Source organism: Equus quagga, chromosome 4, assembly GCF_021613505.1.
Source record: "Equus quagga isolate Etosha38 chromosome 4, UCLA_HA_Equagga_1.0, whole genome shotgun sequence".
Classification (NCBI taxonomy): Eukaryota; Metazoa; Chordata; class Mammalia; order Perissodactyla; family Equidae; genus Equus; species Equus quagga.
Genome location: NC_060270.1, coordinates 140,577,337 through 140,599,849, shown reverse-complemented (window position 1 = coordinate 140,599,849; position 22,513 = coordinate 140,577,337). Strand labels below are relative to the sequence as shown.

At 39.3% G+C, this 22,513-nt stretch overlaps 1 protein-coding gene across 1 annotated transcript in view; it reads right to left on the bottom strand.

Moving 5' to 3' along the window:
- Positions 1–22,513, bottom strand: part of ADAM23 (ADAM metallopeptidase domain 23) — a 149,385-nt gene that overhangs the window by 47,004 nt on the left and 79,868 nt on the right. The window contains exons 5-12 of the mRNA XM_046659669.1: positions 17,973–18,055; positions 16,852–16,915; positions 13,277–13,349; positions 12,427–12,503; positions 10,856–10,921; positions 3,839–3,910; positions 1,498–1,661; positions 469–553 (exon numbers count right to left, since the gene is read on the bottom strand). Coding sequence (XP_046515625.1) covers positions 469–553; positions 1,498–1,661; positions 3,839–3,910; positions 10,856–10,921; positions 12,427–12,503; positions 13,277–13,349; positions 16,852–16,915; positions 17,973–18,055 — 684 coding nt within the window. The remainder of the gene's footprint in view (positions 1–468; positions 554–1,497; positions 1,662–3,838; positions 3,911–10,855; positions 10,922–12,426; positions 12,504–13,276; positions 13,350–16,851; positions 16,916–17,972; positions 18,056–22,513) is intronic.

Sequence of the window (22,513 nt, the reverse complement as noted above, 5' to 3'; positions counted from 1 at the left end):
ATTTGCTTCATTTAATTCTAAAGATAGTTAGGTAGAAGGTATAAAGATGAAAGATTTACATAGGGAGAAAACAAAGATGCTGATTAGATACAATCATAGACTCTGATTTAAATGAGTTAAAGCTAACACGGGCAGAATGAGCATTTAGCTTTGAAAACAAGTTATGAGAGAAGGATTAATAAGCTTATAAAAACTTATATATAGAGGCCAAAAAAATCTCTGGGCCAATCTTTGGCTTGCATTTGCCCAATAATTGGGAAAAACTATCATTATAAAATGAAGCAATACCTCTTTTCTAACACGGAAGACCACTTCGGGTCCTACTTACTAACGTAAACCACTCATGCTATATTCTCAATGTCACCGTCACCCTAAATAAGCCTGAGAGGGATGTAAACTAGGCCACAGGAAAGAAAAAGATCAGATGCAAAGACAAAACTCTGCTGGAAGAAAACTGATAAAATTTACCTCATTCACACCAACTCCCCTTGTGCGAGAACAGACGCCTCCAAAGTAGCTCAGGCTGCTTCTCTTATAGTGGAATGTCACACGTCTTGGGGACAAGAGAAGTGCTATTAGGAAATCAATGTACTGACCATGATACAAACTCTCCCACAACATGTCACTCACTCTCCTGTGCCGAAGACCCCAAACTCACCCTTCTTTGAGAAGTCAAAAACTGTTTTAAATACCTTTAAATTTACGTCACGTTAAATAACCCCAGTTGAGCCAGTATTAGTTGAGCACCTACTAAACACTGGCACAGGAATTGAGGCACAGAGGTAAACAGACCAGCGCTTTGACTTTCTTCTAGGAGGAAATATCTAGCAGTTATGCAAAATATTGCTGATTATTACAAACTGCTGATCAAAGGCTGAGAGAAAAGATAAGAAAGAGGAAAGGTGAGAGGAAAGGAAAGAGGACTCGCTTGGTCTGATTCTGGGACAGATGCTTGAGGACTGTCTGAAAACAGCTTCGCCTTGAGTGGGGAAGAGAACAGCTTACTATATCATAAGAAAGTATGGTACCCTTTTCCTTAGGGATAAAAATCTCAATTTTATTCAATGGTTCACCTCAAAAGACTATACTTCCTAGCCTCACTTGCAGCTAGGTGTGGCCATGTAACTAAGATCTAGCACATGATTTGTTGGTGAAATTGATATGTGCAGCTTCCAGGAAATCAGCTCTACGGGAGCTAACTCAGCTGGAAGGAGTGCCCTTTGGCACTCCTCCCTGCCTGAGATTCCTGCTGCCTGTTGTGATGGCTGGAGCACCAGCAGCCATCTTGAATCATAAGTTGACCTTGAGAATGGAAGATCTGGAAGTAGGAACGACTGTGGAACCCCCATCTCAACACTGGACAGCCTACCTTCATGCTTCCTATCCAACAGAGAGAGGACTCAACATCAATCTTGTTCAAGATCAATACATTGATATATAACTCAACTGATAAAAGGGATAGAGACAAATGTCAAACCATAGACTACCGGTACATACGAGATGAGGTGCACAGCATCAGCATGCTGCTTGATCCGCTGCCGGTATTTGGAGAACTCATGGAGCATCTGCACAGGGTTGGTGGTGATGTCAATATGATCCTTCTCAGTCCAGGTCTCTACAGCCACCAGGACGACCCTGGTATTGAGCTGCTCCTTGTATATCTGAGGGTAGACAGCAGGACAGGTGCAGGAGGAAAACACTGGGTCAGACATGCACAATCAGTGATTCAGAGTCAGCGGAGAGACAGGGGGGAGGGGAGGGGAACACGAGGTCAGCATTAGCTCTTCATGGAGAATCCCCCTTCCTTTCTCTTTCCCAAGAGCAAAAAGAAAGAACAATCCCACAACTTGGCCTCTCCTGCAAGGGGATTTCAATCGTGAGTCAGCACATTTAGGGGCCCAGCATCTCACTACAGACAGTGGGGATGTCAAGATTCTAAACTCTGGAGATAAATTCAAAACAGGGCTCAGTAAAGTCACCTTCCAAACCTCGCAGGAGGGAATGGGTTGGGGCCTGGCCACGGCTCTGAGTAAGTGCAGTGCGACCCGTTGGTCCTGCAGGATTGGAACGGTCACTAGGTCCTCGGACCAGCACCAACAGCGTGGCGGGTTTCCCCTGGAGGCCTTGTCATATGACAAGTACAAGAGCCCTGGGAGAGAGGCACGGACCTGAGGCCCACAGGGAGGAGCAGCCTGCACCACCCCCTCCATCCTCACCACCGGGCGGCCTCACTCACAATGTCTAAACTGTCTTTCTGCTCTCTTTCTCTACTTTTGGCCCAATAGCTAAATAACTCACACAACTAAGCAACTTCAATGAAGGTTGTCATTTTGTCCTATTTTCAAGCTATTTGAGAAAATGATGGATGATCTTTGAAGACACTGAGGAAAGGAAATATTATCACGTCTAAAGCAACCTGGAGCTGTAACGAGTTTACAACGAGGAACGAGTGAAACGTAACGTCTTTTAAAAATTACTTGGTCGGCCCCAGAAGCTTGTATGATAACCCAAAATAAAAACTACTCTTTGCAAGACGTGATTCTATTAAATCACGGTGAAATGTCTAACACAGAGATGCTCCAGAGTAAACAGCTGTGGCAAGGGACGAGCTGTGCTTAAGTTCTCTTTTCCATATTCACTTATAGTTTTCCTCTGAGAAGACTGACAAGAGCTGAAATTAAAGAAAGTTAATAAGCCGGGTATCAACTGGCTCTCCGAGTTTGAACCCTAACTCTGCACGATACAGCGTGCCCATCCTCGCACGCTCTACCTGCGCTCTGCTGTGTCGGCCAGGTACGACACGTCATGAGTATTCACGATTGGAGGCAAGTGGATTGTTTAAAAGGCAGGCAAGAGGGCAGTTCTTTGGAGAAAGTATCATTTAGATAGTTGGCAATTTATAAAAAGTTTTTTTTCCCAGTTAAGAGGGAACATACAATAAATATCAGATAAAAATATTTTTAGCTGAACAAGATAGCACTTTACATTAGAATACACAAAGAAGAAGTATACTATTTTTAAATTATGACTAGTCAAATTAAACTATTTATTAGAGCATAATGAATAATATTCACATCTATCGAATTCTTACCTAAAGCAGGAAAAAGGAAGAAAATCTTAACTTTCATTCTCTATAACTTACAAAATGAGAGGCAAAAAATATCAATATGAAAGATTTGTAGTTAGAAGTCTTTGTAAGAAGATATATATTTTACTGTTTCTAATTAGTTTTATTTGAAGATTGCATTTAATTCTGTCATCTAGAAATAAAGTCTGAAGCATTCCACTAATGGGAGCACTAAGAAAATAAATCTGGGTTCTTTTAAAAAATTTTTTTATATTTCTTCTATTCTCCAAACACACTCCACCTCAAGATATTGGTTCTTTGCTATACATTTAAGACAATACTAGTTCAGATATGACAATTATTAGTTCATATATTTAGGACAATTACTAGTTCTTTTGCCATATATATACACAGAACATATATCTCTTTTGCCATAAGCTCAACAAAGTCTCATTTGATGAGTACAATTTACACTCTTTTGGTAGCTCGTTTTCTCCACTATTTTTGTCCTTCCAGGCTTGGTGACAATGAGGTCTAGACGCGACTTGAAGCAATGCTAACACAGCTTTGGGATTCCAAGCATAACTCAACATCTCCCTAAACTCTGACACCACTGCTCTCGGTGAGGCAGACCACTCTGTAATTTCTCAGTCAGATGAGCTCAAGGATGGCACTTTTACGTTTGCCCAAGAAAGAACTGAAGTAACAAGCGAATAGCAATAACACCATTCCATCTTGAAAAAACAGGTTCAAGAAAACCAGGCTACTCACAGAATCCACAAGGTTGACCACAGACTTGGCAAAGTTGTTGGTGTGCGCATGAGAAGAGCGATATTTCTTATACTGGGGAAGAAAGACAAACCAGTCACTGCTAAGTCATCATTTAATGGTAAACTTCAAAATTCAGTACGAGCAGAAATCTCACAGCAGTAGAGGAAATGGAGATTAAAAATACAGAATTCAATGTGTGCCATGTTGAGTATGGTGGTTCTTACTTTGTTTCTCCGGCTAGCTGAGCACCTGCTCCAGTTCCGGGTACAGAGGAGGCCCGTAGTGACCCGCGGGCAGAGCTTTACCCTGAGGAGAGGTTCATTCAGTCCTCACATCTACAAACGCAACCCTTCTGCTTCCACTGAGACCCTCCCCAGCTTATGAAGGGCTTAGAGCAAGAAATGCCGTCCGAGCCCTCCTTGCTCAACACTCAGATCAAGAACATGTCTCAGGCAGCACTTTAGACACTGTCCGTGGTATGGATGCATTTGTCACACATTTTAGGATATTCTTTGAGAGGAATCCCTCCCCAAACGGAGCTTTTTGCTTGTGACGGCTCAAAGTCAGAACAAAGAGAGACGAAAAGCAAAAATGAAGCACACCGACAGTCAGCAGTGTTTATGGTTATTTATGATTACTTAAGGAAATTAATAGAATAATTATACAACAATGTCTGGAGGAATGCAGTTTTAGAAAAGAGGACATTTGAGAGCAAACGTAGACCACAGGGAGCTCATGCCCTTCCTGAGGAGAAAGAAAAACCTACTCAAAACTACCCAATGGGATTTCTACCGTAAGTCTTTCAAATCTCTCTTCCATTATGATCACTAAAATAACACATCGTTCATAAAGATCAAAAATATCTCTACACTGGAAATCCGTGATACTCTGTTCTCCTCCTCTGTCCACTTTCGCACTACAAATTTGTCACTCCTTTCATTTCAGCCTCTCTATCCCTGTTACCATGTCTTTTAAACAAAGAATATGTCTTCATGCTCACACACCTGATATCTATTTTTTATAACACACAGCACATTGACAACTCGTGATAAATGTGCAATAAGTCAGTATTGTGTTATTAGTAGCATTTATTAATTTTTAACTGTTTATATATAACATTTGTTGCAGTGTGAATGTTTGTGTCCCCCCGGAAATTTATATGTTGAGATGGGAACCCCCAAAGTGATGGTATTAGGAGGTGGGGACTTGGGGGCTGCGTCGGTCACGAGGTGGAGCCTCACAAATGGGATTAGTGCTCTTACAAAGAGGCCCAGAGAGCTCCCTCACCCTCCTGCACTCGAGGACCCAGCGAGAAGGCAGCGGCTGTGAGCCAGGAAGAGGGCCCTCCCCAGAACACAACCATGCTGGCACCTGGACCTGGGACTACTCAACCTCCACAACTGTGAGAAATAAATGTCTGCGGTTTATAAGCCGCCCTGTCTGCAGTATTTCGTTACAGCAGCCTGAACAGACTCAGACAGCATGACTGTTACTTTTTATGTTACTGCTACCGCCATGCATCATAATCTCACCCAAACTGTCTTCACATGCTTTTTTACAGTAAACTTCAATCTATGCACGTAACGGGGTCATAAAACATCATATTGATCTAAAAATTTTCAGGCACTTTAACAGGGTTTTGAAACTTAAAATAAAGAAGTTGCTGTAAATAGCTAAGGATTTTAAGTTCCTTAGCAAATTCCACAAGCTGAAAAATTTCAACGATATCTTTTAAAGTAAAATTAATTTTTCAACATTAAGTCCTTTGGGGTGATGAACATGTTCTGGAACTAGATGGAGGTAATGGCACGACGTAGCAAAGGTACTAAATGCCACTGAATTGCACACAAAAAAAAGTCTGGACATTAAGAAGCACCCATGGCAAAAAGAGGGGACAGATATTAGCTGACATCTGTTCTAATGCAGTGGTGTTATGCACCTATTATGCTTCTGAACATTAATTTGTCCTTTTTGGGAACTTCTTTCTATAGCATAATGACCATGGAAAATATGACATGTAAGTTAAACAAATTAATAAAATGAATTCTTTTTAAAGTCTAGCAAAATGTGGCAAGTTCTTTATTTAGTTGGTATTTGTAATTTCCACCTCTCTGATTTTCCTTTTAGAAAGATGGCCCTGCCTGCTGTGGGGCGAGCAAATGGCAGCAGAGACCTGTGGGGACACGACTGCAGCAGTGCAGGCCAAAGGTGGTGACGGCTGGACCTCTGTGGAGAGAGGTGGGTAGACTCTTTGTGAAGACAGGGTTCCCAAGACTTGCTGATGTATAGGATGTGGAAGGTGAGGGAAGAGAAGAATAAAAGGTGACTCCTAGGTTTTGAACTTGAATAGCTGGGGGATGGTGGTGCCATTTAAAGTAGTGAGAAAGATTAGGGGAAGAGAAGGTTAGGACTAAGGAACCAAGAGTTCTGACTTCGAATGTCCAGTGTGAGGTGCCCATCCAACACTGAGGTAGGGATGTCGAGGAGGCAGCTGGGTACTTGAGAAGGGAACTCAGCGGCTACAGGTATAAAGCAGAGAGTGCTGAATTTAAAGTCGTGCTATCACGTAAAGACGAGACTGGAAGTGGGCCCTTTGGGTGAGAGTTATAGAAAGAAAAGAGAGCCCCAAACCAAGCTATGGAGCACTCCCATAATTCCAAAGGCCAAAGGCAAAAGACTAAGAAGAAATGGCCAGTGAGGGAGAGCTAGAAAGATGAAGAAAATGCTTCAAATAGGTGAGAGTAACCAACTGTGTCCAATGCTGCTGAGAGTCGAGTCAGGCACGGACCAACAGTGACCATGAGATCTGGGCACTAAAGCTCCATTTAACTGAGCACCTAGGATTTACTAGGATCCATGACGAGTGTTTCTCTACAACAAATGTTTGCTCCTCACAACTCTATGAGGTGGGTGTTTTTATCCCTGTTTTATAAATGTGGAAAGTGGGGCTCAGAGAGGACAAATAACTTTGCCAAGATCACACAGCTAGAATTCAGTGCCTACTCTGGGTTGAGATAGGAGATAAACTTTTTCAGTTAACAATTCTTACAAAATAGTATATGTATATTCTTAATAAATCATGATTATTGATGAGAACTCATAATTTGTTAGGTACCTATAAGATAGAGTGGTTTTTAAGCAAGGAAAATCAAATGAAGTTTACATTGAAAAATATTTGTTATCATTACATATTTGTACTTCTGGACTTACATGTAAAAATATAGCAAAAGCATAAGTAAAATATTTGTTTTTAATGCACTTTAAAATATTTCAACTAATTTTCTATTAGAGTAAGGTTTTTAATATTTATATTTAGCTTAAGTGGTTCAAAGAAATGTTTGCAGACCTATATCAAGGCTATAATTGACTCATAAATTGGGTTCTGCCGCTCAGCTACCAAGAGGCTTTCCACAAAACCGAGAGATTTTTTTTTCCTAATTGAAAGCCACTGATAACAGGGTGATTATTCAAAATAAAGTAAGTGCATTTTTTCAGGAAGCCAGTATTAGGTTTCTCTGAATTAAAAAGGTAAGCTTGAATGGAAATGTAGGCAAAATGTTTCTATTTCCTGCAGGAATGAGAACTAATTTCGCATACAAAGAAAAATGTACAATCTCCATTTATGATAAAACTTACTTTCACATTTTCTGATCACTGAAAATAATCTACATTTAAAGCGCCAAATTTGCTTTTCCTTCCTGAACAAATAAAATCCTTAAGAAATTTGCCTTTTGAAAAAAATTAAAATTAGAGCTTGATTTTCAGCCCAAGGGTGACAGTTATCAAAATTACTGCCCTGTCGAACATGGCATGAAGATTGTAAGATGAGTAATCTCAGTGCGATCATCACCCTAAAACCCAACAGCAAACCTCCAGACACTAAAAAATAGACGCTAATTATTCTAGCTCAGCTTTACTTTCAACATGTGAATTTAAGTACTCTCATCCAAGTTTTCATTGTCTGCGGCAATCAAATTCAGATCTATCTTCATCTCACATAAAGCATACCTTAAAAAAGAATTTTTATCAACTCTCATAAGAAAAGGAATTCTGATAAAATGACACACTTGTTTGGACTATTATGGACTAGGATGTACCCTGGTCTTAAAGCAAAAGGAATATATTTAGTTCTATTGGCCCAGAGATATATTTCTTTAAACAGTAGAAATCTTCTTAGGTAATTTCTTTCTACTTTAGGCAATATTACCACTCACGATTAAAAACTTTCATTTCTTTTTCATTTCTTCACATACATTTCCTCCAAATTTATCAGTGCAAATTAAGTTCTTTTTCCTGATTTCAAAAACAGAGGAATATATCATTCCTAGTTTTCACTCATTTTAATAACAATAAAATGAATTACCAAGATTTACCATTAAAATATTTGGTAGCCTAAATAAGGTAACTTTATCACAGAATATATAGTATAATGTGTAGAAATTTTCCACGTAAGAAAACATTTTAAAGGAGGATGCTATTTTATTATTCATAAAATAAAGACAAGATTATCTAAATGCTTCCATTTGAAAAGATAAAAAAATAATTTTTTTTTTTTTTTTAGGAAGATTAGCCCTGAGCTAACATCTGCTGCCATCCTCCTCTCTTTGCTGAGGAAGACTGGCCCTGAGCTAACATCCATGCCCATCTTCCTCTACTTTTTTTTTTATATGTGAGAAGCCTGCCACAGCATAGCTTGCCAAGCAGTGCCGTGTCTGTACCGGGGATCCGAACCAGCGAACCCTGGGCCACCGAAGTGGAATGTGCAAACTTAACCACTGTGCCACCGGGCCAGCCCCTAAAAAATAAATTTAAAATATATAATGTTGAAAAACTTCTCAAGTTTCCTATTTGCACACTTACTGAGATCTGCTCTCTGGTCGATAGCTTCATGTACCTCCCTAACAGAGCATGGTGGAACAAGAGACGTGGAACGACCAGTCATCCATCAACTACCAGCTACGTGTGAATGCACTTTGTGAATTTAAAGACATCATATATATCTTCATTGATATTTCCCCTACCCCTACTTTAAAAGTATTTGTATAATTGATGTTGGAAAAAGCTTAGGTTTCGAAAGCCATAGTTTCACAACGTGGCACAATGCTAAGGATTGAGAAGTAGCCGGAAAAAATCTCAACGTCTCAATCAACAAAAATAATTCAGATGAAAAAACTATCTTGGGGTTTCAAGCAATCACTCAGACACTCATATTTTAGCCTTCATTATCTAAAATGGCTCCCTAGACATTTAGTTTTCCTTTCTACCAGGGAAGACCTCTCCTAAATTATATGTAATTCTGAAAAATTCTGCTTCTTCTAACATATATCAAGCAATATATTTATTTTTTATTTTTTTAAATGTATCTCTTTAATTTTTTTTTTTAAAGATTGGCACCTGAGCTAATAACTGTTGCCAATCTTCTTTTTTTTTTCTGCTTTTTTTCTCCCCAAATCCCCCCCAGCACATAGTTGTATATTTTTAGTTGTGGGTCCTTCTAGTTGTGGCATGTGGGATGCTGCCTCAACTTGGCCTGATGAGTGGTGCCATGTCTGCACCCAGGATCCAAACCGTTGAAACCCTGGGCTGCTGGAGTCAAGCAATATATTTAAAAGCTGCTGGTAAATAAAATAAACCTGCATATAAAATTAAGAGGTATTCTATTGAATAATATTCAGCATATTTGAATTAGTACTTGGTAATTAATAGAAAACAACTGTTAGAGTAGAGACTCAAAAGTTTAACTATAAATTGTCACCTTATTTCAAAAAATATTTGGTTTCAAGGCCTTTTCTAAGCAGGGTCTGTAGATGAGAATTTCATGCTGTCATTTTTGTACAAAACACAACCTCATCCTATAAGTCTACTACTCTAATTTTGACTTCCTCAACGTGAAACAAGGACTTAAAGATATTTGCAAAGCACTCTGAATTTGCGTTGCAATCTTTTACGAGTTTTTCACCCATACCTGGATTTTAAGTATTCCTTAAAAGATTCTCATCTTTCCAGAAATGTAACTTAGTTTTCATAAAAACAACTACTCTTTGTCTTGGTGCATGCAATTTTTAATGTTAAGTTACGTAATTACAACAAATATTACAACTGGCCTGGACAGTTTGGGGAGTGTGGCACTGGGGTGTTGGAGCCCAGGTCACAAGAGCCACTGGACGTGTCTGTTCTGAGCTCCTCATCTAGCGACCTCACTTCGGTAGCTCGACATCAGCCATAGTGGGAGCGTTTACAGCTTGGATATCAGCAAACATTTCAAATCAAGGCTTTTTCTTCAGAGAGCCGGGTGTAAACACTGGTCGGCACCCCGCAAGGACAGGGTACACCAACAACCAGCCTACTGACCAAGACGCTACAGAACACTCCAGGCTCCAGCCAAGATATTTCATAAGGGAAATGGTCAAATAGAGTACGGTAAAGAAAGTTTCTACTTTACCTCCATGAGGCGTCAATGGAGGGCAATAACTATTTTTCATGTCTTTTAAGAGTTACTGAAATGACACATTGAATCACATTTTACTTTGACAAAAGTAACATAACACTATTCATCTTTCCCATATGTAAAGAAGAAAAATCATCAGTTAAAGATCAAGGCTTTATTATATATACTTATCTGCCACAAATGATAATAATTAGTATGGAAAAAATAAAATGTCAGCAGAGCAAAGTCAAGCAGGAAAATTAGAAAGCAGTAACCAAATACATAGATGAAGAAAAGTAGAGAATCAGAATTTTAAATGAAGACAAGTGAAAGATGCCAAATAGATAATTAAATTCATTAATTACAATCATTATTAAACAAAGGGAAAGTTTACAGTTGTGAAAATTCTATAAAACCTGGTGTTTCCAAACACCATGAGATAAATCAAGTCATTTAATATTTCCAAAACAAATCAAGCATCTAAACATCTTGGCCCTAATAAGTAACAAATAATGATGATACATAAAGTGAAATGCATTCTTTCTGAAGTAAGCTACTGGGTCTAAAACCCACTGATTCTGTATTCTTACCGTTTTATGATCATTAACAATCATGAGTTCCAAATATTTCATTTCTTCAAACACACCACGAGATGGCTGTGGAAAATAAAAATATAAAAATATATGGTCATAAGGGTGATTGATATAACATATCTCTGATGCTGACTGCTAAGTTGTAGCTTGACTCCGAATTTCAGAAGAACTCTTTGCTGCCTACTTCATAAACACCCTGGAAGAAACCTGGTCAGGGAAATCTAAAAAAGTGGCTATAAAGTGGGGGTAAGCATTCAAGTATTCAGAAAAGAGTCATATTTAACTATCATTAAAGTTCTCATCAAGATAGAGAACAGCCGTGTTGTTTTATATGAATTTTCATGTAAAAATATTCTAGAGAAAAATGTACAGTATAATTCTGTAAAAAATAAATAAATGTCAATTTCTTTGGCAATAGGATCTGATAAAAATATTCATATCTACTTAAAACTTCAAAGAAAATCTACTTAAAACTCATTTAATCAGAATAGCACATGGTCATTGATCAGTTTATATTTGATGGCAGTAGATTATAGTAAAATGTCAGTATCCTAGATAAAATTTATTATTACCAGCGACATATTCAAGAGCAAGTAAGAAGAGATCTCTAAGTAAAAAAAAAAAAAAAAATATATATATATATATATATATATATATGTATGTATATACATATCCACGATCACCGTAATACAAAGGCGGGCTCATAAAAAAGAGGATGATTTAATCACTAAGTTTTTGATGGCTGGTGGTCTACTTTTTTTCACAAAAAATACATCCAGCAAAACATTATCTAAAATGTGCAATTTCCAGTATAATTACTCATTAAGTTATCTAGTAAATTACCATGTAATCTATATGCTGTGGAATTAATTTTCAGTTACATAGCATTCACCATGTAATTACCAAACAGTCCCCATCATTACAGCTTTCTAATCTATTATGAAAAAGCCTAGGAACATAATTTCACTTACAAAGACCCTATACATTTATCAATACATGGGAGCCATACGACAGTCGCTGATTATATAATGACATGATTGTTATTTAGTAACTGCCATGATACTAATGGTCAAATGGATTCATTCCGTTCAGAAAAACATATCCAGCTTCAAAGTTTGGTATAGCAGAATTTTTAATTGGAAAGAAATTGAAATAAGTGTGACAGTCAACATTTCAAAACCTAACTCTTCCTCCTACATTTTTTGTTAGCAGACGTTTTACATAATGTTCTATAAACCATATTGGGGAAAAAATGCCTGTACTTTCAATAGAAAAAGATACACTGCAATTTTCACAAGAAAACACTTTGAAAATAGAGCTAAAACAATACATTCCTTACATGACAACAGGGTTCACGGAACACTGTCCTCAGTTTCCACCGCCACAGGGAAACCCGAATAACAAGCAACATGCCTACAAGACTCAGATCACAGGGTGTTTGGGTTTGCTGTTTTTGTTTGTAAGAGGAGTCCCCAAATCCCAGCTGTTTTAGGTACACTTCGATACTGTAAGGGCAGGCCCCCATGTGCTGAGGGAAACAGCGCCCCGGGGCTCAGTGCCACGCTTACATTCACGGCTCTCCTCCTCCTCCTCTTCAACCAGCGTAATTCAGACAGAAGGGGCCACTGCTCGCTGCCTCCCAGGCCTGTGTAAGCACAGAGGACCAAATTTACACTTGGCTGCATTTCAATGGGAGCATGTTTTTAAAATATTATGCGAAGGAATAGCGGCATTGTCACATATGTCAACTCAAAGTCAACAAACTAAGATGAAAAAAGTATATGATCATTCAACTTTCACATTCTCACGGTCACAAATATACAAGTGTAACTTTCTTCCAAACATCCTCAAAAACAGGATGAGCTGTTCAAGACTCATTAGAATGTGTATATTTGACCTACAACCACCTGACCCTCAATGTCTGAAAATTTAGAATTCTACTATGCTTACTTCATTTTAGAATTAAAAATAATGTACAGCATAAGCTTCTGCATAAATAAAAGACTTTTGGCATTAAAATACCCAGGCCCTACTAACCCAAAAGAAGCTTTTGCCAACATCAGTGTGCTTAAGATGCCTCAGGACGAGAGCATGAGAGACAATACAAGTTTGCTAAAGAGCATAGCCCGCCAGGGAAATTTAAGGATGAAGCTCACTGTAAATTACTCTGTTAAATCTGACCACACTCTCTGGTTTCTAACCTGGCTTTATTCCTAGGCTCCGTATTTCGCTCTTTGCGTTGGAATCACCTCTCTGTGCCTCAATACTTGAAAGCCACAGTTCACTCCACTGCCTTCCCACGCTGCTCACGCCAGATCTCAGACCAGTTCCACTTCCCAACAAGCTGCACGCCCCCCGAGTCCCCCAGTCACGGCTCCTATCACAGGAAACAGAATGGCTACTTCAACTGAAACTTACTGAGATTCTCCATTTGCTTAGAATATTGTCCCGCCAGGGTTTTCTGGATTATATGTGGTCGACCTGTGCTTTTCTGAAACAAAAACAATTATAGACAATTAAGAAGCAAGATGTCATCAAATGTCTATGGAACAGTGTTAGAACTTTCTCTAACATCCTTCCTAAAATGGAAACAGTTACATGTTTGTGTTTATCTATCAAACATGGAAAGTATACATCTTGTTGAAACATTAGTTTTAAATATAATAGAGGATTATCCAATTGCTTCAGTTTAGGGAAAAGCATAGTTTTATTAGCTACTCTTCAACCTTAGCTTTCTTCAAAGCCATGAATAGGAAATTCACAAGAAAGAAACCAAATGGTCAAGGAGTATAAGAAAAAATGGTAAATACTTCAATACTCCTTCAAAAAGTAAATTAAAAGAAAGATATACCAATTTTTGCCATCAAGTTGGCAAAGGCTTAAGAAGCATGACAACCATAATTAATGATGGTTGTAGGGCAAAAAGCCCTCTCATACATCGCTGGTAGGAGTAAGTTGGTAGCATAGTGCAGGGAGAGATTTAGCAACTCCGTCAACAACCTTGAAAGTATTCATATGCTTCGCTCTAGAAATTACACTTTTAGAAATGTCTTATTTCCACTACTATGATTCCTATTAGCTTCCATCACTGGGTGCACAGTATGCGCCAGGGCTGTTAATGTACACATTACCTAATTTAATCCTCACAAGAGCTCCATACAGTGTGTATTTTATTCCCATTTTACAAATAAAAATATTGAGGCCCAGAGAGATACATGATTGAGTTAAAATTATATCACAAAATAATGATCCAATTTATTTTTTAAAATATGGGAACATATCATTGGAAAACTGGAAGAATTTTTCTCTAGGGGAAAGGAGAGAAGTTTTCTCTAGGGGATAGAATGAATAATTACTATTTAGTTAAGTTTTTGTTCACTTTGCTTTTCCAAATTTCCTACAGTGTATTAGCTTCATAATTAGAATGTTATAAAAAAGAGTGTTCTTAATAGACTATATAAAAGACTTACAATAATTAAGAGTTGTGCTATACATTTGCTGCTTGAGAGAGAACATGAATTCGCACTAGAAATATCCCATCCATGTTCCTGGACTTACTGTAAAGCATGCTGAATTTAATAATAACAATAATGAACTAAAATCAAAAAATCTAAATCCACAAAAGCAAACGCTTGATTCTGGTAACAGGTGAAAAGAGCTCTACAGTAATGAAATTCACGGGTGGATTAGCAACACAATTTTAAAAACTGACTAAGGTTTTGAGCGCTGTTCCTTCCCCTCTACCCAGAGGGAGGAGGACCAATGGTCACATGGAACAAAGGAAGCAGGAAGAATGAAGGGAAAAGAAGAGGCATTAGCACGTAACCATCAACCCCTGGAGAATGCGGCTGTGGGTGTAACAATGCAAAACCAATGCCTTAAACGTTATCATAATAACAGTTTCTATTTGTAAATCCCTTCAACAGTTTATTAGACATAGTCACATACATTTATTAACCCATCAAATCTGCAAAATTGTCCTATTAGGGATGCATTGAAAATGGTCTCATTTTACATACCTAAAAATTGTAAGGCTTAGGGAATTGTTATTTTGGTCTTTTTGTTTTCATGTTTGGGTTTTGTTTTGTTTTGTTTTTTTAGGGTGACAGGGCCATTAACCACTGCCAGAAATCAAAGTCAATTTTTTGCTGAATGAGTCAAAATAATTTTGCTGTGTACAGGCTATTTACTTACCAGTGGAGTAGGGAAAACCGTTTCACTTAATCAACATGTCTTTATCTAGGTGGTGTGTCTTTGTTATCTGGTAATTTTTATAGTTACTAGTTGAAAAATGACACAGGTTTATTCAAACATTAACTATTTAAAATATAATGACTTTTCTGCCTCAAACTTGAAATTACCCCATATTCATGATACGCTACCACAACAAAGAATAAAAATGCTCATCTGTTCAACTGCTGTTATCAATAGCCTAAATGACTATTACCTGTTTCAAAATCTATTTTATCTACATTTGAAATTTCTAGAGATAAAAGGTGTTTTCTGCTCCTCATCAAATGATACAATATCCTGACCCGCTCACTCTCAGAAGCATAGTTTCCATGAGCACTTCTCTCACTGATGGGACGAGCACCTCAGCGCCCATCAGCCTCCTCGTCCACTCCTCTCCAGGCGAGCCGGGCTCCTCGGGGTCCCCACAGCACCAGGTACACTCCTACTCTCACATCTGCTCCTCTCCTGTTCTTCCAGTTTCCTAATTTCCTGAGTGTCTTCGTTCAAAACTCCCATCCCCTGTGCTCTTCCCTAGATAGCGTGAAGGGGAGACTCTACCTTCCCAGCTTCATCGCTTCTCCTTAGCGGGTCGCACTGTCCAGAGTACCGTATGCAATCACGTACTCCTGGCTGCCCCTCTAGACTATAGGCTCTGTCAGGCTCAGGCTCCATGTCTGTTTTGTTCACCACTTTATCCCCAGCACCTAAAACAGTACCTAGCATGTAGAAAGCCCTCACTACAATGTTTGATGAACATATACCAGATTTTAAATTTGGTTGCATTCTATTAGCGAGCAACACGATTAGAGTACGTGATCTTTTTCCAGTTTTATTGTGATATAACTGACATCTAACATTGTGTAAGTTTAAGGTGTACAACACAATGATTTGCTAAAAGTATATATTGCAAAATGATCTCCACAACAAGTTTAGTTAACATCCATCACCTCTCACAACTACATTTTTTTTCCCTGTGACAAGAACTTTTAGGGTCTACTCTCTAAGGAACTTTCATACAGACAATACAGTGTGTTATCTTCGGTCACCATGCCGTACATCACATCCCAGGACTTATTTGTCTTACAACTGGAAGTTCGCACCTTGTGACCAGGTTCACCCGTGTCCCCTGCCAGCCTCCGGTAACCACTAACCTGTTCTTTGTTTCCAAGAGTTCAGCATTTTTGGATTTCACATAGAAGTGAGATCATATGGTATTTGTCTTTCTCGTCTGACTTATTTCACTCAGCATAATGCTCATAATACAAGAAACGCGTCTTGTCTAGGTTGCTGGCCAGTGCATGACTCTAAACATTATTTTCTTCCCTATCTCTAAAGAAAAGTCAGTATTATATAATGTAATCATAGTTCAATCCACAGATTTCTCCACTGAAGATTCTTAGACTCACAAAAGTTAAGTACATGCTTACAGTAGTAAAATTACCTCAAGAAGGGAGAATAAAAGCTAGTTTAAAGGAAAAGACGTCGGTCAGTAGAAACCAGTGTCCTCTCTGCTTTCTCAGCCCGGAAAGAAGTGGACTTCGCTTCAGAAGCCTGGGCAGGCTGCCTCTCATCCTTCCTCACTTGTGTGTGGCCTGAGATGTGCAACTTAAGCTTCAAAACTCATGGTATCGTTCCAAGTTTGAAATAAGGCACTACATAAAATGCGCATTGAAATCTACCTTAAGTTCTCTATTGCTCAAAGGCACAGATGCTGGAAGAATAAAACGCCACAGGGAGAATGATGTCACAGTCAGACTCACCTCATCATGGATCAGCTCCAGCGGTTCTATCATATACACAAAGGCGTTATCTTCAAACATGCCACTACAGTGCGAGAGAACACACAAGGAGAGAATTAGCAAAGACGGCAAACAGCAAGAAACAGCAAGTGAGCTTCAGACTGTGTCTTTAAAAATAAAGAGTGTATCTGAGTGAATGCCTTTGTGCTGCTCCAAATCTAAAGCACCAATCTGTGTGGCCCCAGCCCTGTGCTGGACGGCATACAGGCGACCAAAGGGGCAAAGTGTCCACCGAGAGCCTATCTGACAGCACTAATGTTGGAAACTAAATGGACAGATTAGAGGACTAATCTGGGACGGGACTATTCATGCAGTTCCAATATCCTGAGTTATTATTCCAGAAGAGTGTACAACTAGTCAAATTTCCTATTAAGCAAACTCAACATGATCTGTAAGAAAACAGGCAGGTTCTTCCTGCATAAGAATCATCTAAAACCATCAGACTCTGAAGAGGCAAATAGAAGTACCTTCACGCTTGCAAATTGTGAATTCCCATCAAGCAGCACGACTCTGGATTGCAAATCACATTTAATTTTGGGAGACACAAGGTTTTTTTATAAAGTGGGAAGATAAGATTTTCAAGATCCTTTCTCACCACATGGCCACAACCAGATCTTTAGGTGAAGTGTCCTGGGTTTGGGTCCAGGAGGCGCCTACAGATGTTTTTAGAGCCTGCCTGGGAGGCGAAGTGTGAGCGCCTCCCCTCACACCCACCTTGCCCAGCTAACTCCTGCTCATCTCACATCTAATCTGACGGATACGCCCTCTGGGATACAGCCCTAGGCACCCTTCCCAGACTAAGTTCAGCTACCCCATAAATCCCTGTCCTCCCCCTCCCCGTTAACTACCAAAATGGCAATTAAATATTAATCTGCGTCATTATTTGTTTAATGTCTGAATCTCCTGCAAACTCTAAGTTTTAAGAGAACAGAGGCCACGCCCTCCTTGTTTGTCACTCCATGTCCAGTCCCTAACACAGGATGGGCACAGAAGAGTCACTAAAATAAACATCTGTGAAAGAAGAGATGGGAAGGGTGCAGGCATGAAAGCAAGTTCGTCCTCCCAACGAGAGCCCCACGTACTGAAGTCCGTTGCAGGTCGACAGAGCCGCCCTGGAGTCCTTGACGCCTCTGATGCTCCCGTGGTAGTAACAGTGTTCTCCACCCTACAATGCAGAAGAAGATCCAACTGAGAAATTAGGCTTTCTGCATCATGGTGCACTCTTCGAGATGCTTCTATAAAACAAAAAGAAACGCAAGATGGTCCAAGAAACTCCTCCTGGTTGATAGGAAATCTCAAAGAGCACTAAGCAATTTTTCAATTTTCCTATAAAGAGTACATGTATATTAAATTTAATGAAGGAGAAAAGGCTTAAAGAAATAAGACACGAAAGCAACTGGTTCAACTTAAAGCAGCTGAGGGAGTAGACGCTTACCAGATAGTTACGGAGTAACATCTTCACCCAGCCGAGGAGAGCCCTCAAAGTGTTGTTAACAATCATTTTTGATGGAAAACTACATAAAATCTTATTATTTGCTTGCCTACCTTTTAAAATTTGTTTTTAAAAAAATTTTAGAGACAATCAATAAACTTAGTTTGCAAAGTCAAATAGTAACTACAAGGCCTATTTTTAAAATTACAGCAGTTTCCTTTCTCCCTCTCTCCTCATCTCCATGGCAACCATTTTAAACTCGTTTAGCTGTTTCTTCTGTTGATCATCTATGTATTTCTGAATGGAATATTTCTACTGCCATGTCCTGATTTATTTCATTTTAGAAATTATCTTCCTAATATAGAATCATGAAAACCCCTCTCACCCCCAATACATTCCAACACACATCACTAGTTTTTGGTTAAACTGATATGTAGTGTTTGTATTATGACTATGCAAATACTGTTCATAGCTGTGCCACTATGATTACATTTTCTTTCTTGCTCCATTCTTAATTTTTTCAAGAATTTTTGCCTCACTTTCTTGCTTGCTAATTTTTCCATATATTAGCACTTATACTTTCCCCATTATATACAATATTATCTACAAGTCCTCTCCTGGGGTCAAACATAATCAGGTAATTTATCATACTCATCTTGTTCCTGGAGATACTCCCCATGTTTCCCTCCAACCTCCTGCTGGCCTGATCGGAGCTGCCACCCAGGACTTCTCTTGAGCATCATCCTGCCAACCTGCTTGGCTTCTGTTCCAGACTGAATCCTAGACCCCATGTCTTCTCCATTCATAGTCCCACCCTCCCTCTTTTGAAGGCACACATCCTCTGATACTTTCTTGGAAATGTGTTCGTGGAAGATAAATATGGTGAGAATTTGCATGTATTAAAATTTCTTTTTCTTCTTCACACAAGATCGATCATCCACATGGGTAAAGAATTCTAGATCGGAAATTACATTCTCTCAGCATTTCAATGGCACTGTGCAAAGTCTTATAGCTTCTAATGTTGCTGTTGAGAATTGGATGTTATTCTAACGTTAGATATTTTTTATAAAATCTATTTTTCGCCTTTCAAGAAGAACTTAGGAAATCCTATCCACCTGCATTTTCATGAAATCTCTGACGTGCCTTGTGGGGTCCCGGCTTATTCGTTGTGCTGGGCACTCTGTCACAACTTCTAATCAAGAAAATGCATGCTCTTCAGTTCTGGGAAACTTTTACAATTTCTCTGAGAATTCCCCTCCATCTTTCTCCATAAACGAGCTCTTCCGCCAGAGTAAAGAAGGGATGGCCGCACGGCTATCGGGGGGTAACGAGTAGATCAGGGACTTAAATCACCTCCATCTAGACTCCCAACCAACCTTTCTGTTTCCATGTCTCCAATTCCTGGCCCTTGTGGGTGAAGCGACATGAGTCAGCTTGCTTCTTCTGGGTTCCCCCCAGCGGAACTCAGCAGAGCAGGAAAAGCTCAAACCTGGGCCAGTTACCCCTCATTCATCTGCTTTTCCTCTCCCACAGTTTTATGGACACCTCTCATCTGCTGTCTGTTCTTCTCTTGTCTTTGTCTGTGTGGGTTTATATCCTTTTTTATTCCTTAACTGTTACTTGAGTGGGTTATTGGGAAGGAACAGAGATAAATATAAGCACTGAATCCACATTGTTTAACCAGAAGCTTTCTATTTATTTTCTTAAATAAAATACACTAAGCATATTCTGACTTTTTATTGATGATTTACAGTCATTTTGATCACTGCTTATTATACTGCATTACAATAGCTTCAGAAGCTACTTAAAGTGCCTAAAGGTACTCACCCACACACCAGACGACCACTCCCCAGCCAACTCAGTTTGTTTCCTTTCAGTAACTATAACACAAACTTTCAATGTCAGTTGTTTGAATTTGCTATTATAACCTTGTTAATATTTTCTAAAGGGTTGCTTTTCAGTTTTCAAAAAGCAACCTTGTATATAAAGATTGACTTGTATATAATATGTCAAGTTCTATTTGCATATTCAACTCTGGAACTTCTAAGGACAAATGGTATCACACATTTCAGCAATGTAAGAATCCAGGTCAATATTCTGCAATGAAATTTCAGACTCTTCACATGATTCTAAAAACCATAGGTAACTGTAAATTTCATCAAACTGGTTGTTTAGCACTTGCCATCACACCTAAAGGCTGTCTTAACTCAGGCGATTATTAGAAGTGCCTAGCAAACGCTGTCATATTTACTTGACCTTTCTAAGAAAAGCTCTATTTTTTCAGATTTTCCTACAAATATTCTTTTTCCCCCCCCAGAAAATATTTCCAAGTCCTTTCTTAGTTTTTAGTTTCATTCACTTGCACTGGAAACTGAAGGTTGATGCTCTCTCAGCATAAAGGTCAGTGTTCCTTGTTTTAATTAAGGCAGAGTATTGTCTGAAGGGAACTGTACATTCTCTGTCTCTCTGAATGGCGAGTACCGTATTTTCGGGCTCTTAAGTGGGACCTGAGGTAACATCCGATCCCTGATGTTTAGCACCATAAGAAAGCTCCCACATCTAAATCGTGCAGTTCTATTAAGCGCTATGAGCAATTTGGTAGGTTCTACGTTAGAATTAGTATTAGTAGTCCACGGATTTTCTGAGTTTCTTATTACTAAATTTATACCAAGTTTTTAAGAAAACATCACCAGAAATATACTATTTGGCAACTCTCCAGATCTCTGCGGCATTTTGTAAACACCACTGCCAAGTCACATCGTGAGGCATTTTGTATTGAATAAACCCGGTTGAGAAGAGGTGACAGGGGTAACAGCAGCGGGCCAGCGCAGAGAGGCCACTCCACATGGCTTCACTGTGGGGATGTTGGAGTGTCAGCTCCAGGGGTGCCTTCCACACAAGGATCTAGCCATCGTGAACAGCCTACCTCACAGTAACTACTATCTCCACGCACCGACAGGGAGACAGTCACAAGGTGCTAAGAGGCTCCGCCAAAGACAGCACGAGCCACACTAAACCCCACACCTTCAGGCTCTCAAACTCAAGCTTCGGTCTCCTGTCAGAAAGGCCTCAGACTGTTCAGGAGCGCCGGCCAGCGACTCGAGGTCACTGCCTCTGAGTGGGTCCCAGATCTGGGACGAGGCAAACAGCAGCCAGGAGAATCAGAAAGGGTTCATTCAGCGCATGACACAGTCTGTGTGTGTCCCCATGGGCATTTTCAGATTCAAAACTGTCAGTTAATTAAATTCAAGAAAATGGAGCATCTGATAAGTGGAAGTCATTGGCTAGTAAGAAAACCCTAAAAATCCTAGTAAGGATGCTCCTCAACTTTCTCAGCCCACCCCTTCCACACAGCTGAACACTCCACAAGCCAGATAAGCTCAAATAATGACAACTTTGCTCCACAAGGTTGTCAAGCTTGTCTCCATTGGAGACCACCAGGCCACTCCTGTAAATAATGAGACACTGCGGCCGGCCATGTGCATCCTTCAAAATACTTCCTAATCAGAAGGGGCCAAGGATGACCACTCTGTGAGTCTAGCAAGAAGAACTTGGAGAGAAAAAAAGATCTGGTTCCCTGGTACCATTGATCGAATGATGGGAATAGTTTGATTTTACCCACTTTAAATACAACCTATTGGAAAACAGAACCTATTGTTTCAATTTAATTTATTTTAAAATTGCCCCTCCTTTGTGTTTGTTTAATTGTCTCATCTGCTTCAGTAAAGTTCAATCTGTCACTCTTATTATCTTCATGGCTTAAGAAACTCTCATAAACCTGGGCTTTCATGGTGACCCAGCACTGATGTTTTCAATCTAGAACGTATGGAAAAACACTTGAAAAGAAACCACACAGGCCTTAGCTCACAAATATGTATATTATGATACTCCAGGTTCTGAATATAATAATAAAATATGACTCTATGTTCAAATGATTATTCTGCATGACTATCTTGAAATACTTCAAACTTATCAACCAGCAGAATGTATCAATGTATTTAATAAGTCAGTGGTCTGGTAGCAAAGGAGAAATAGAAAAAGATACCCATATTTGGATACATAGACCTGAATTTGAACACTGGAGAATAAGGAAATGAAAAAAATCTTTCAGAGAACCAGAGAACTCGAGACCCCAACATCAGCTGAATTATTTACCTTCCTTAAACTCAAAGGGAAGAAGGTCCTAGAAGT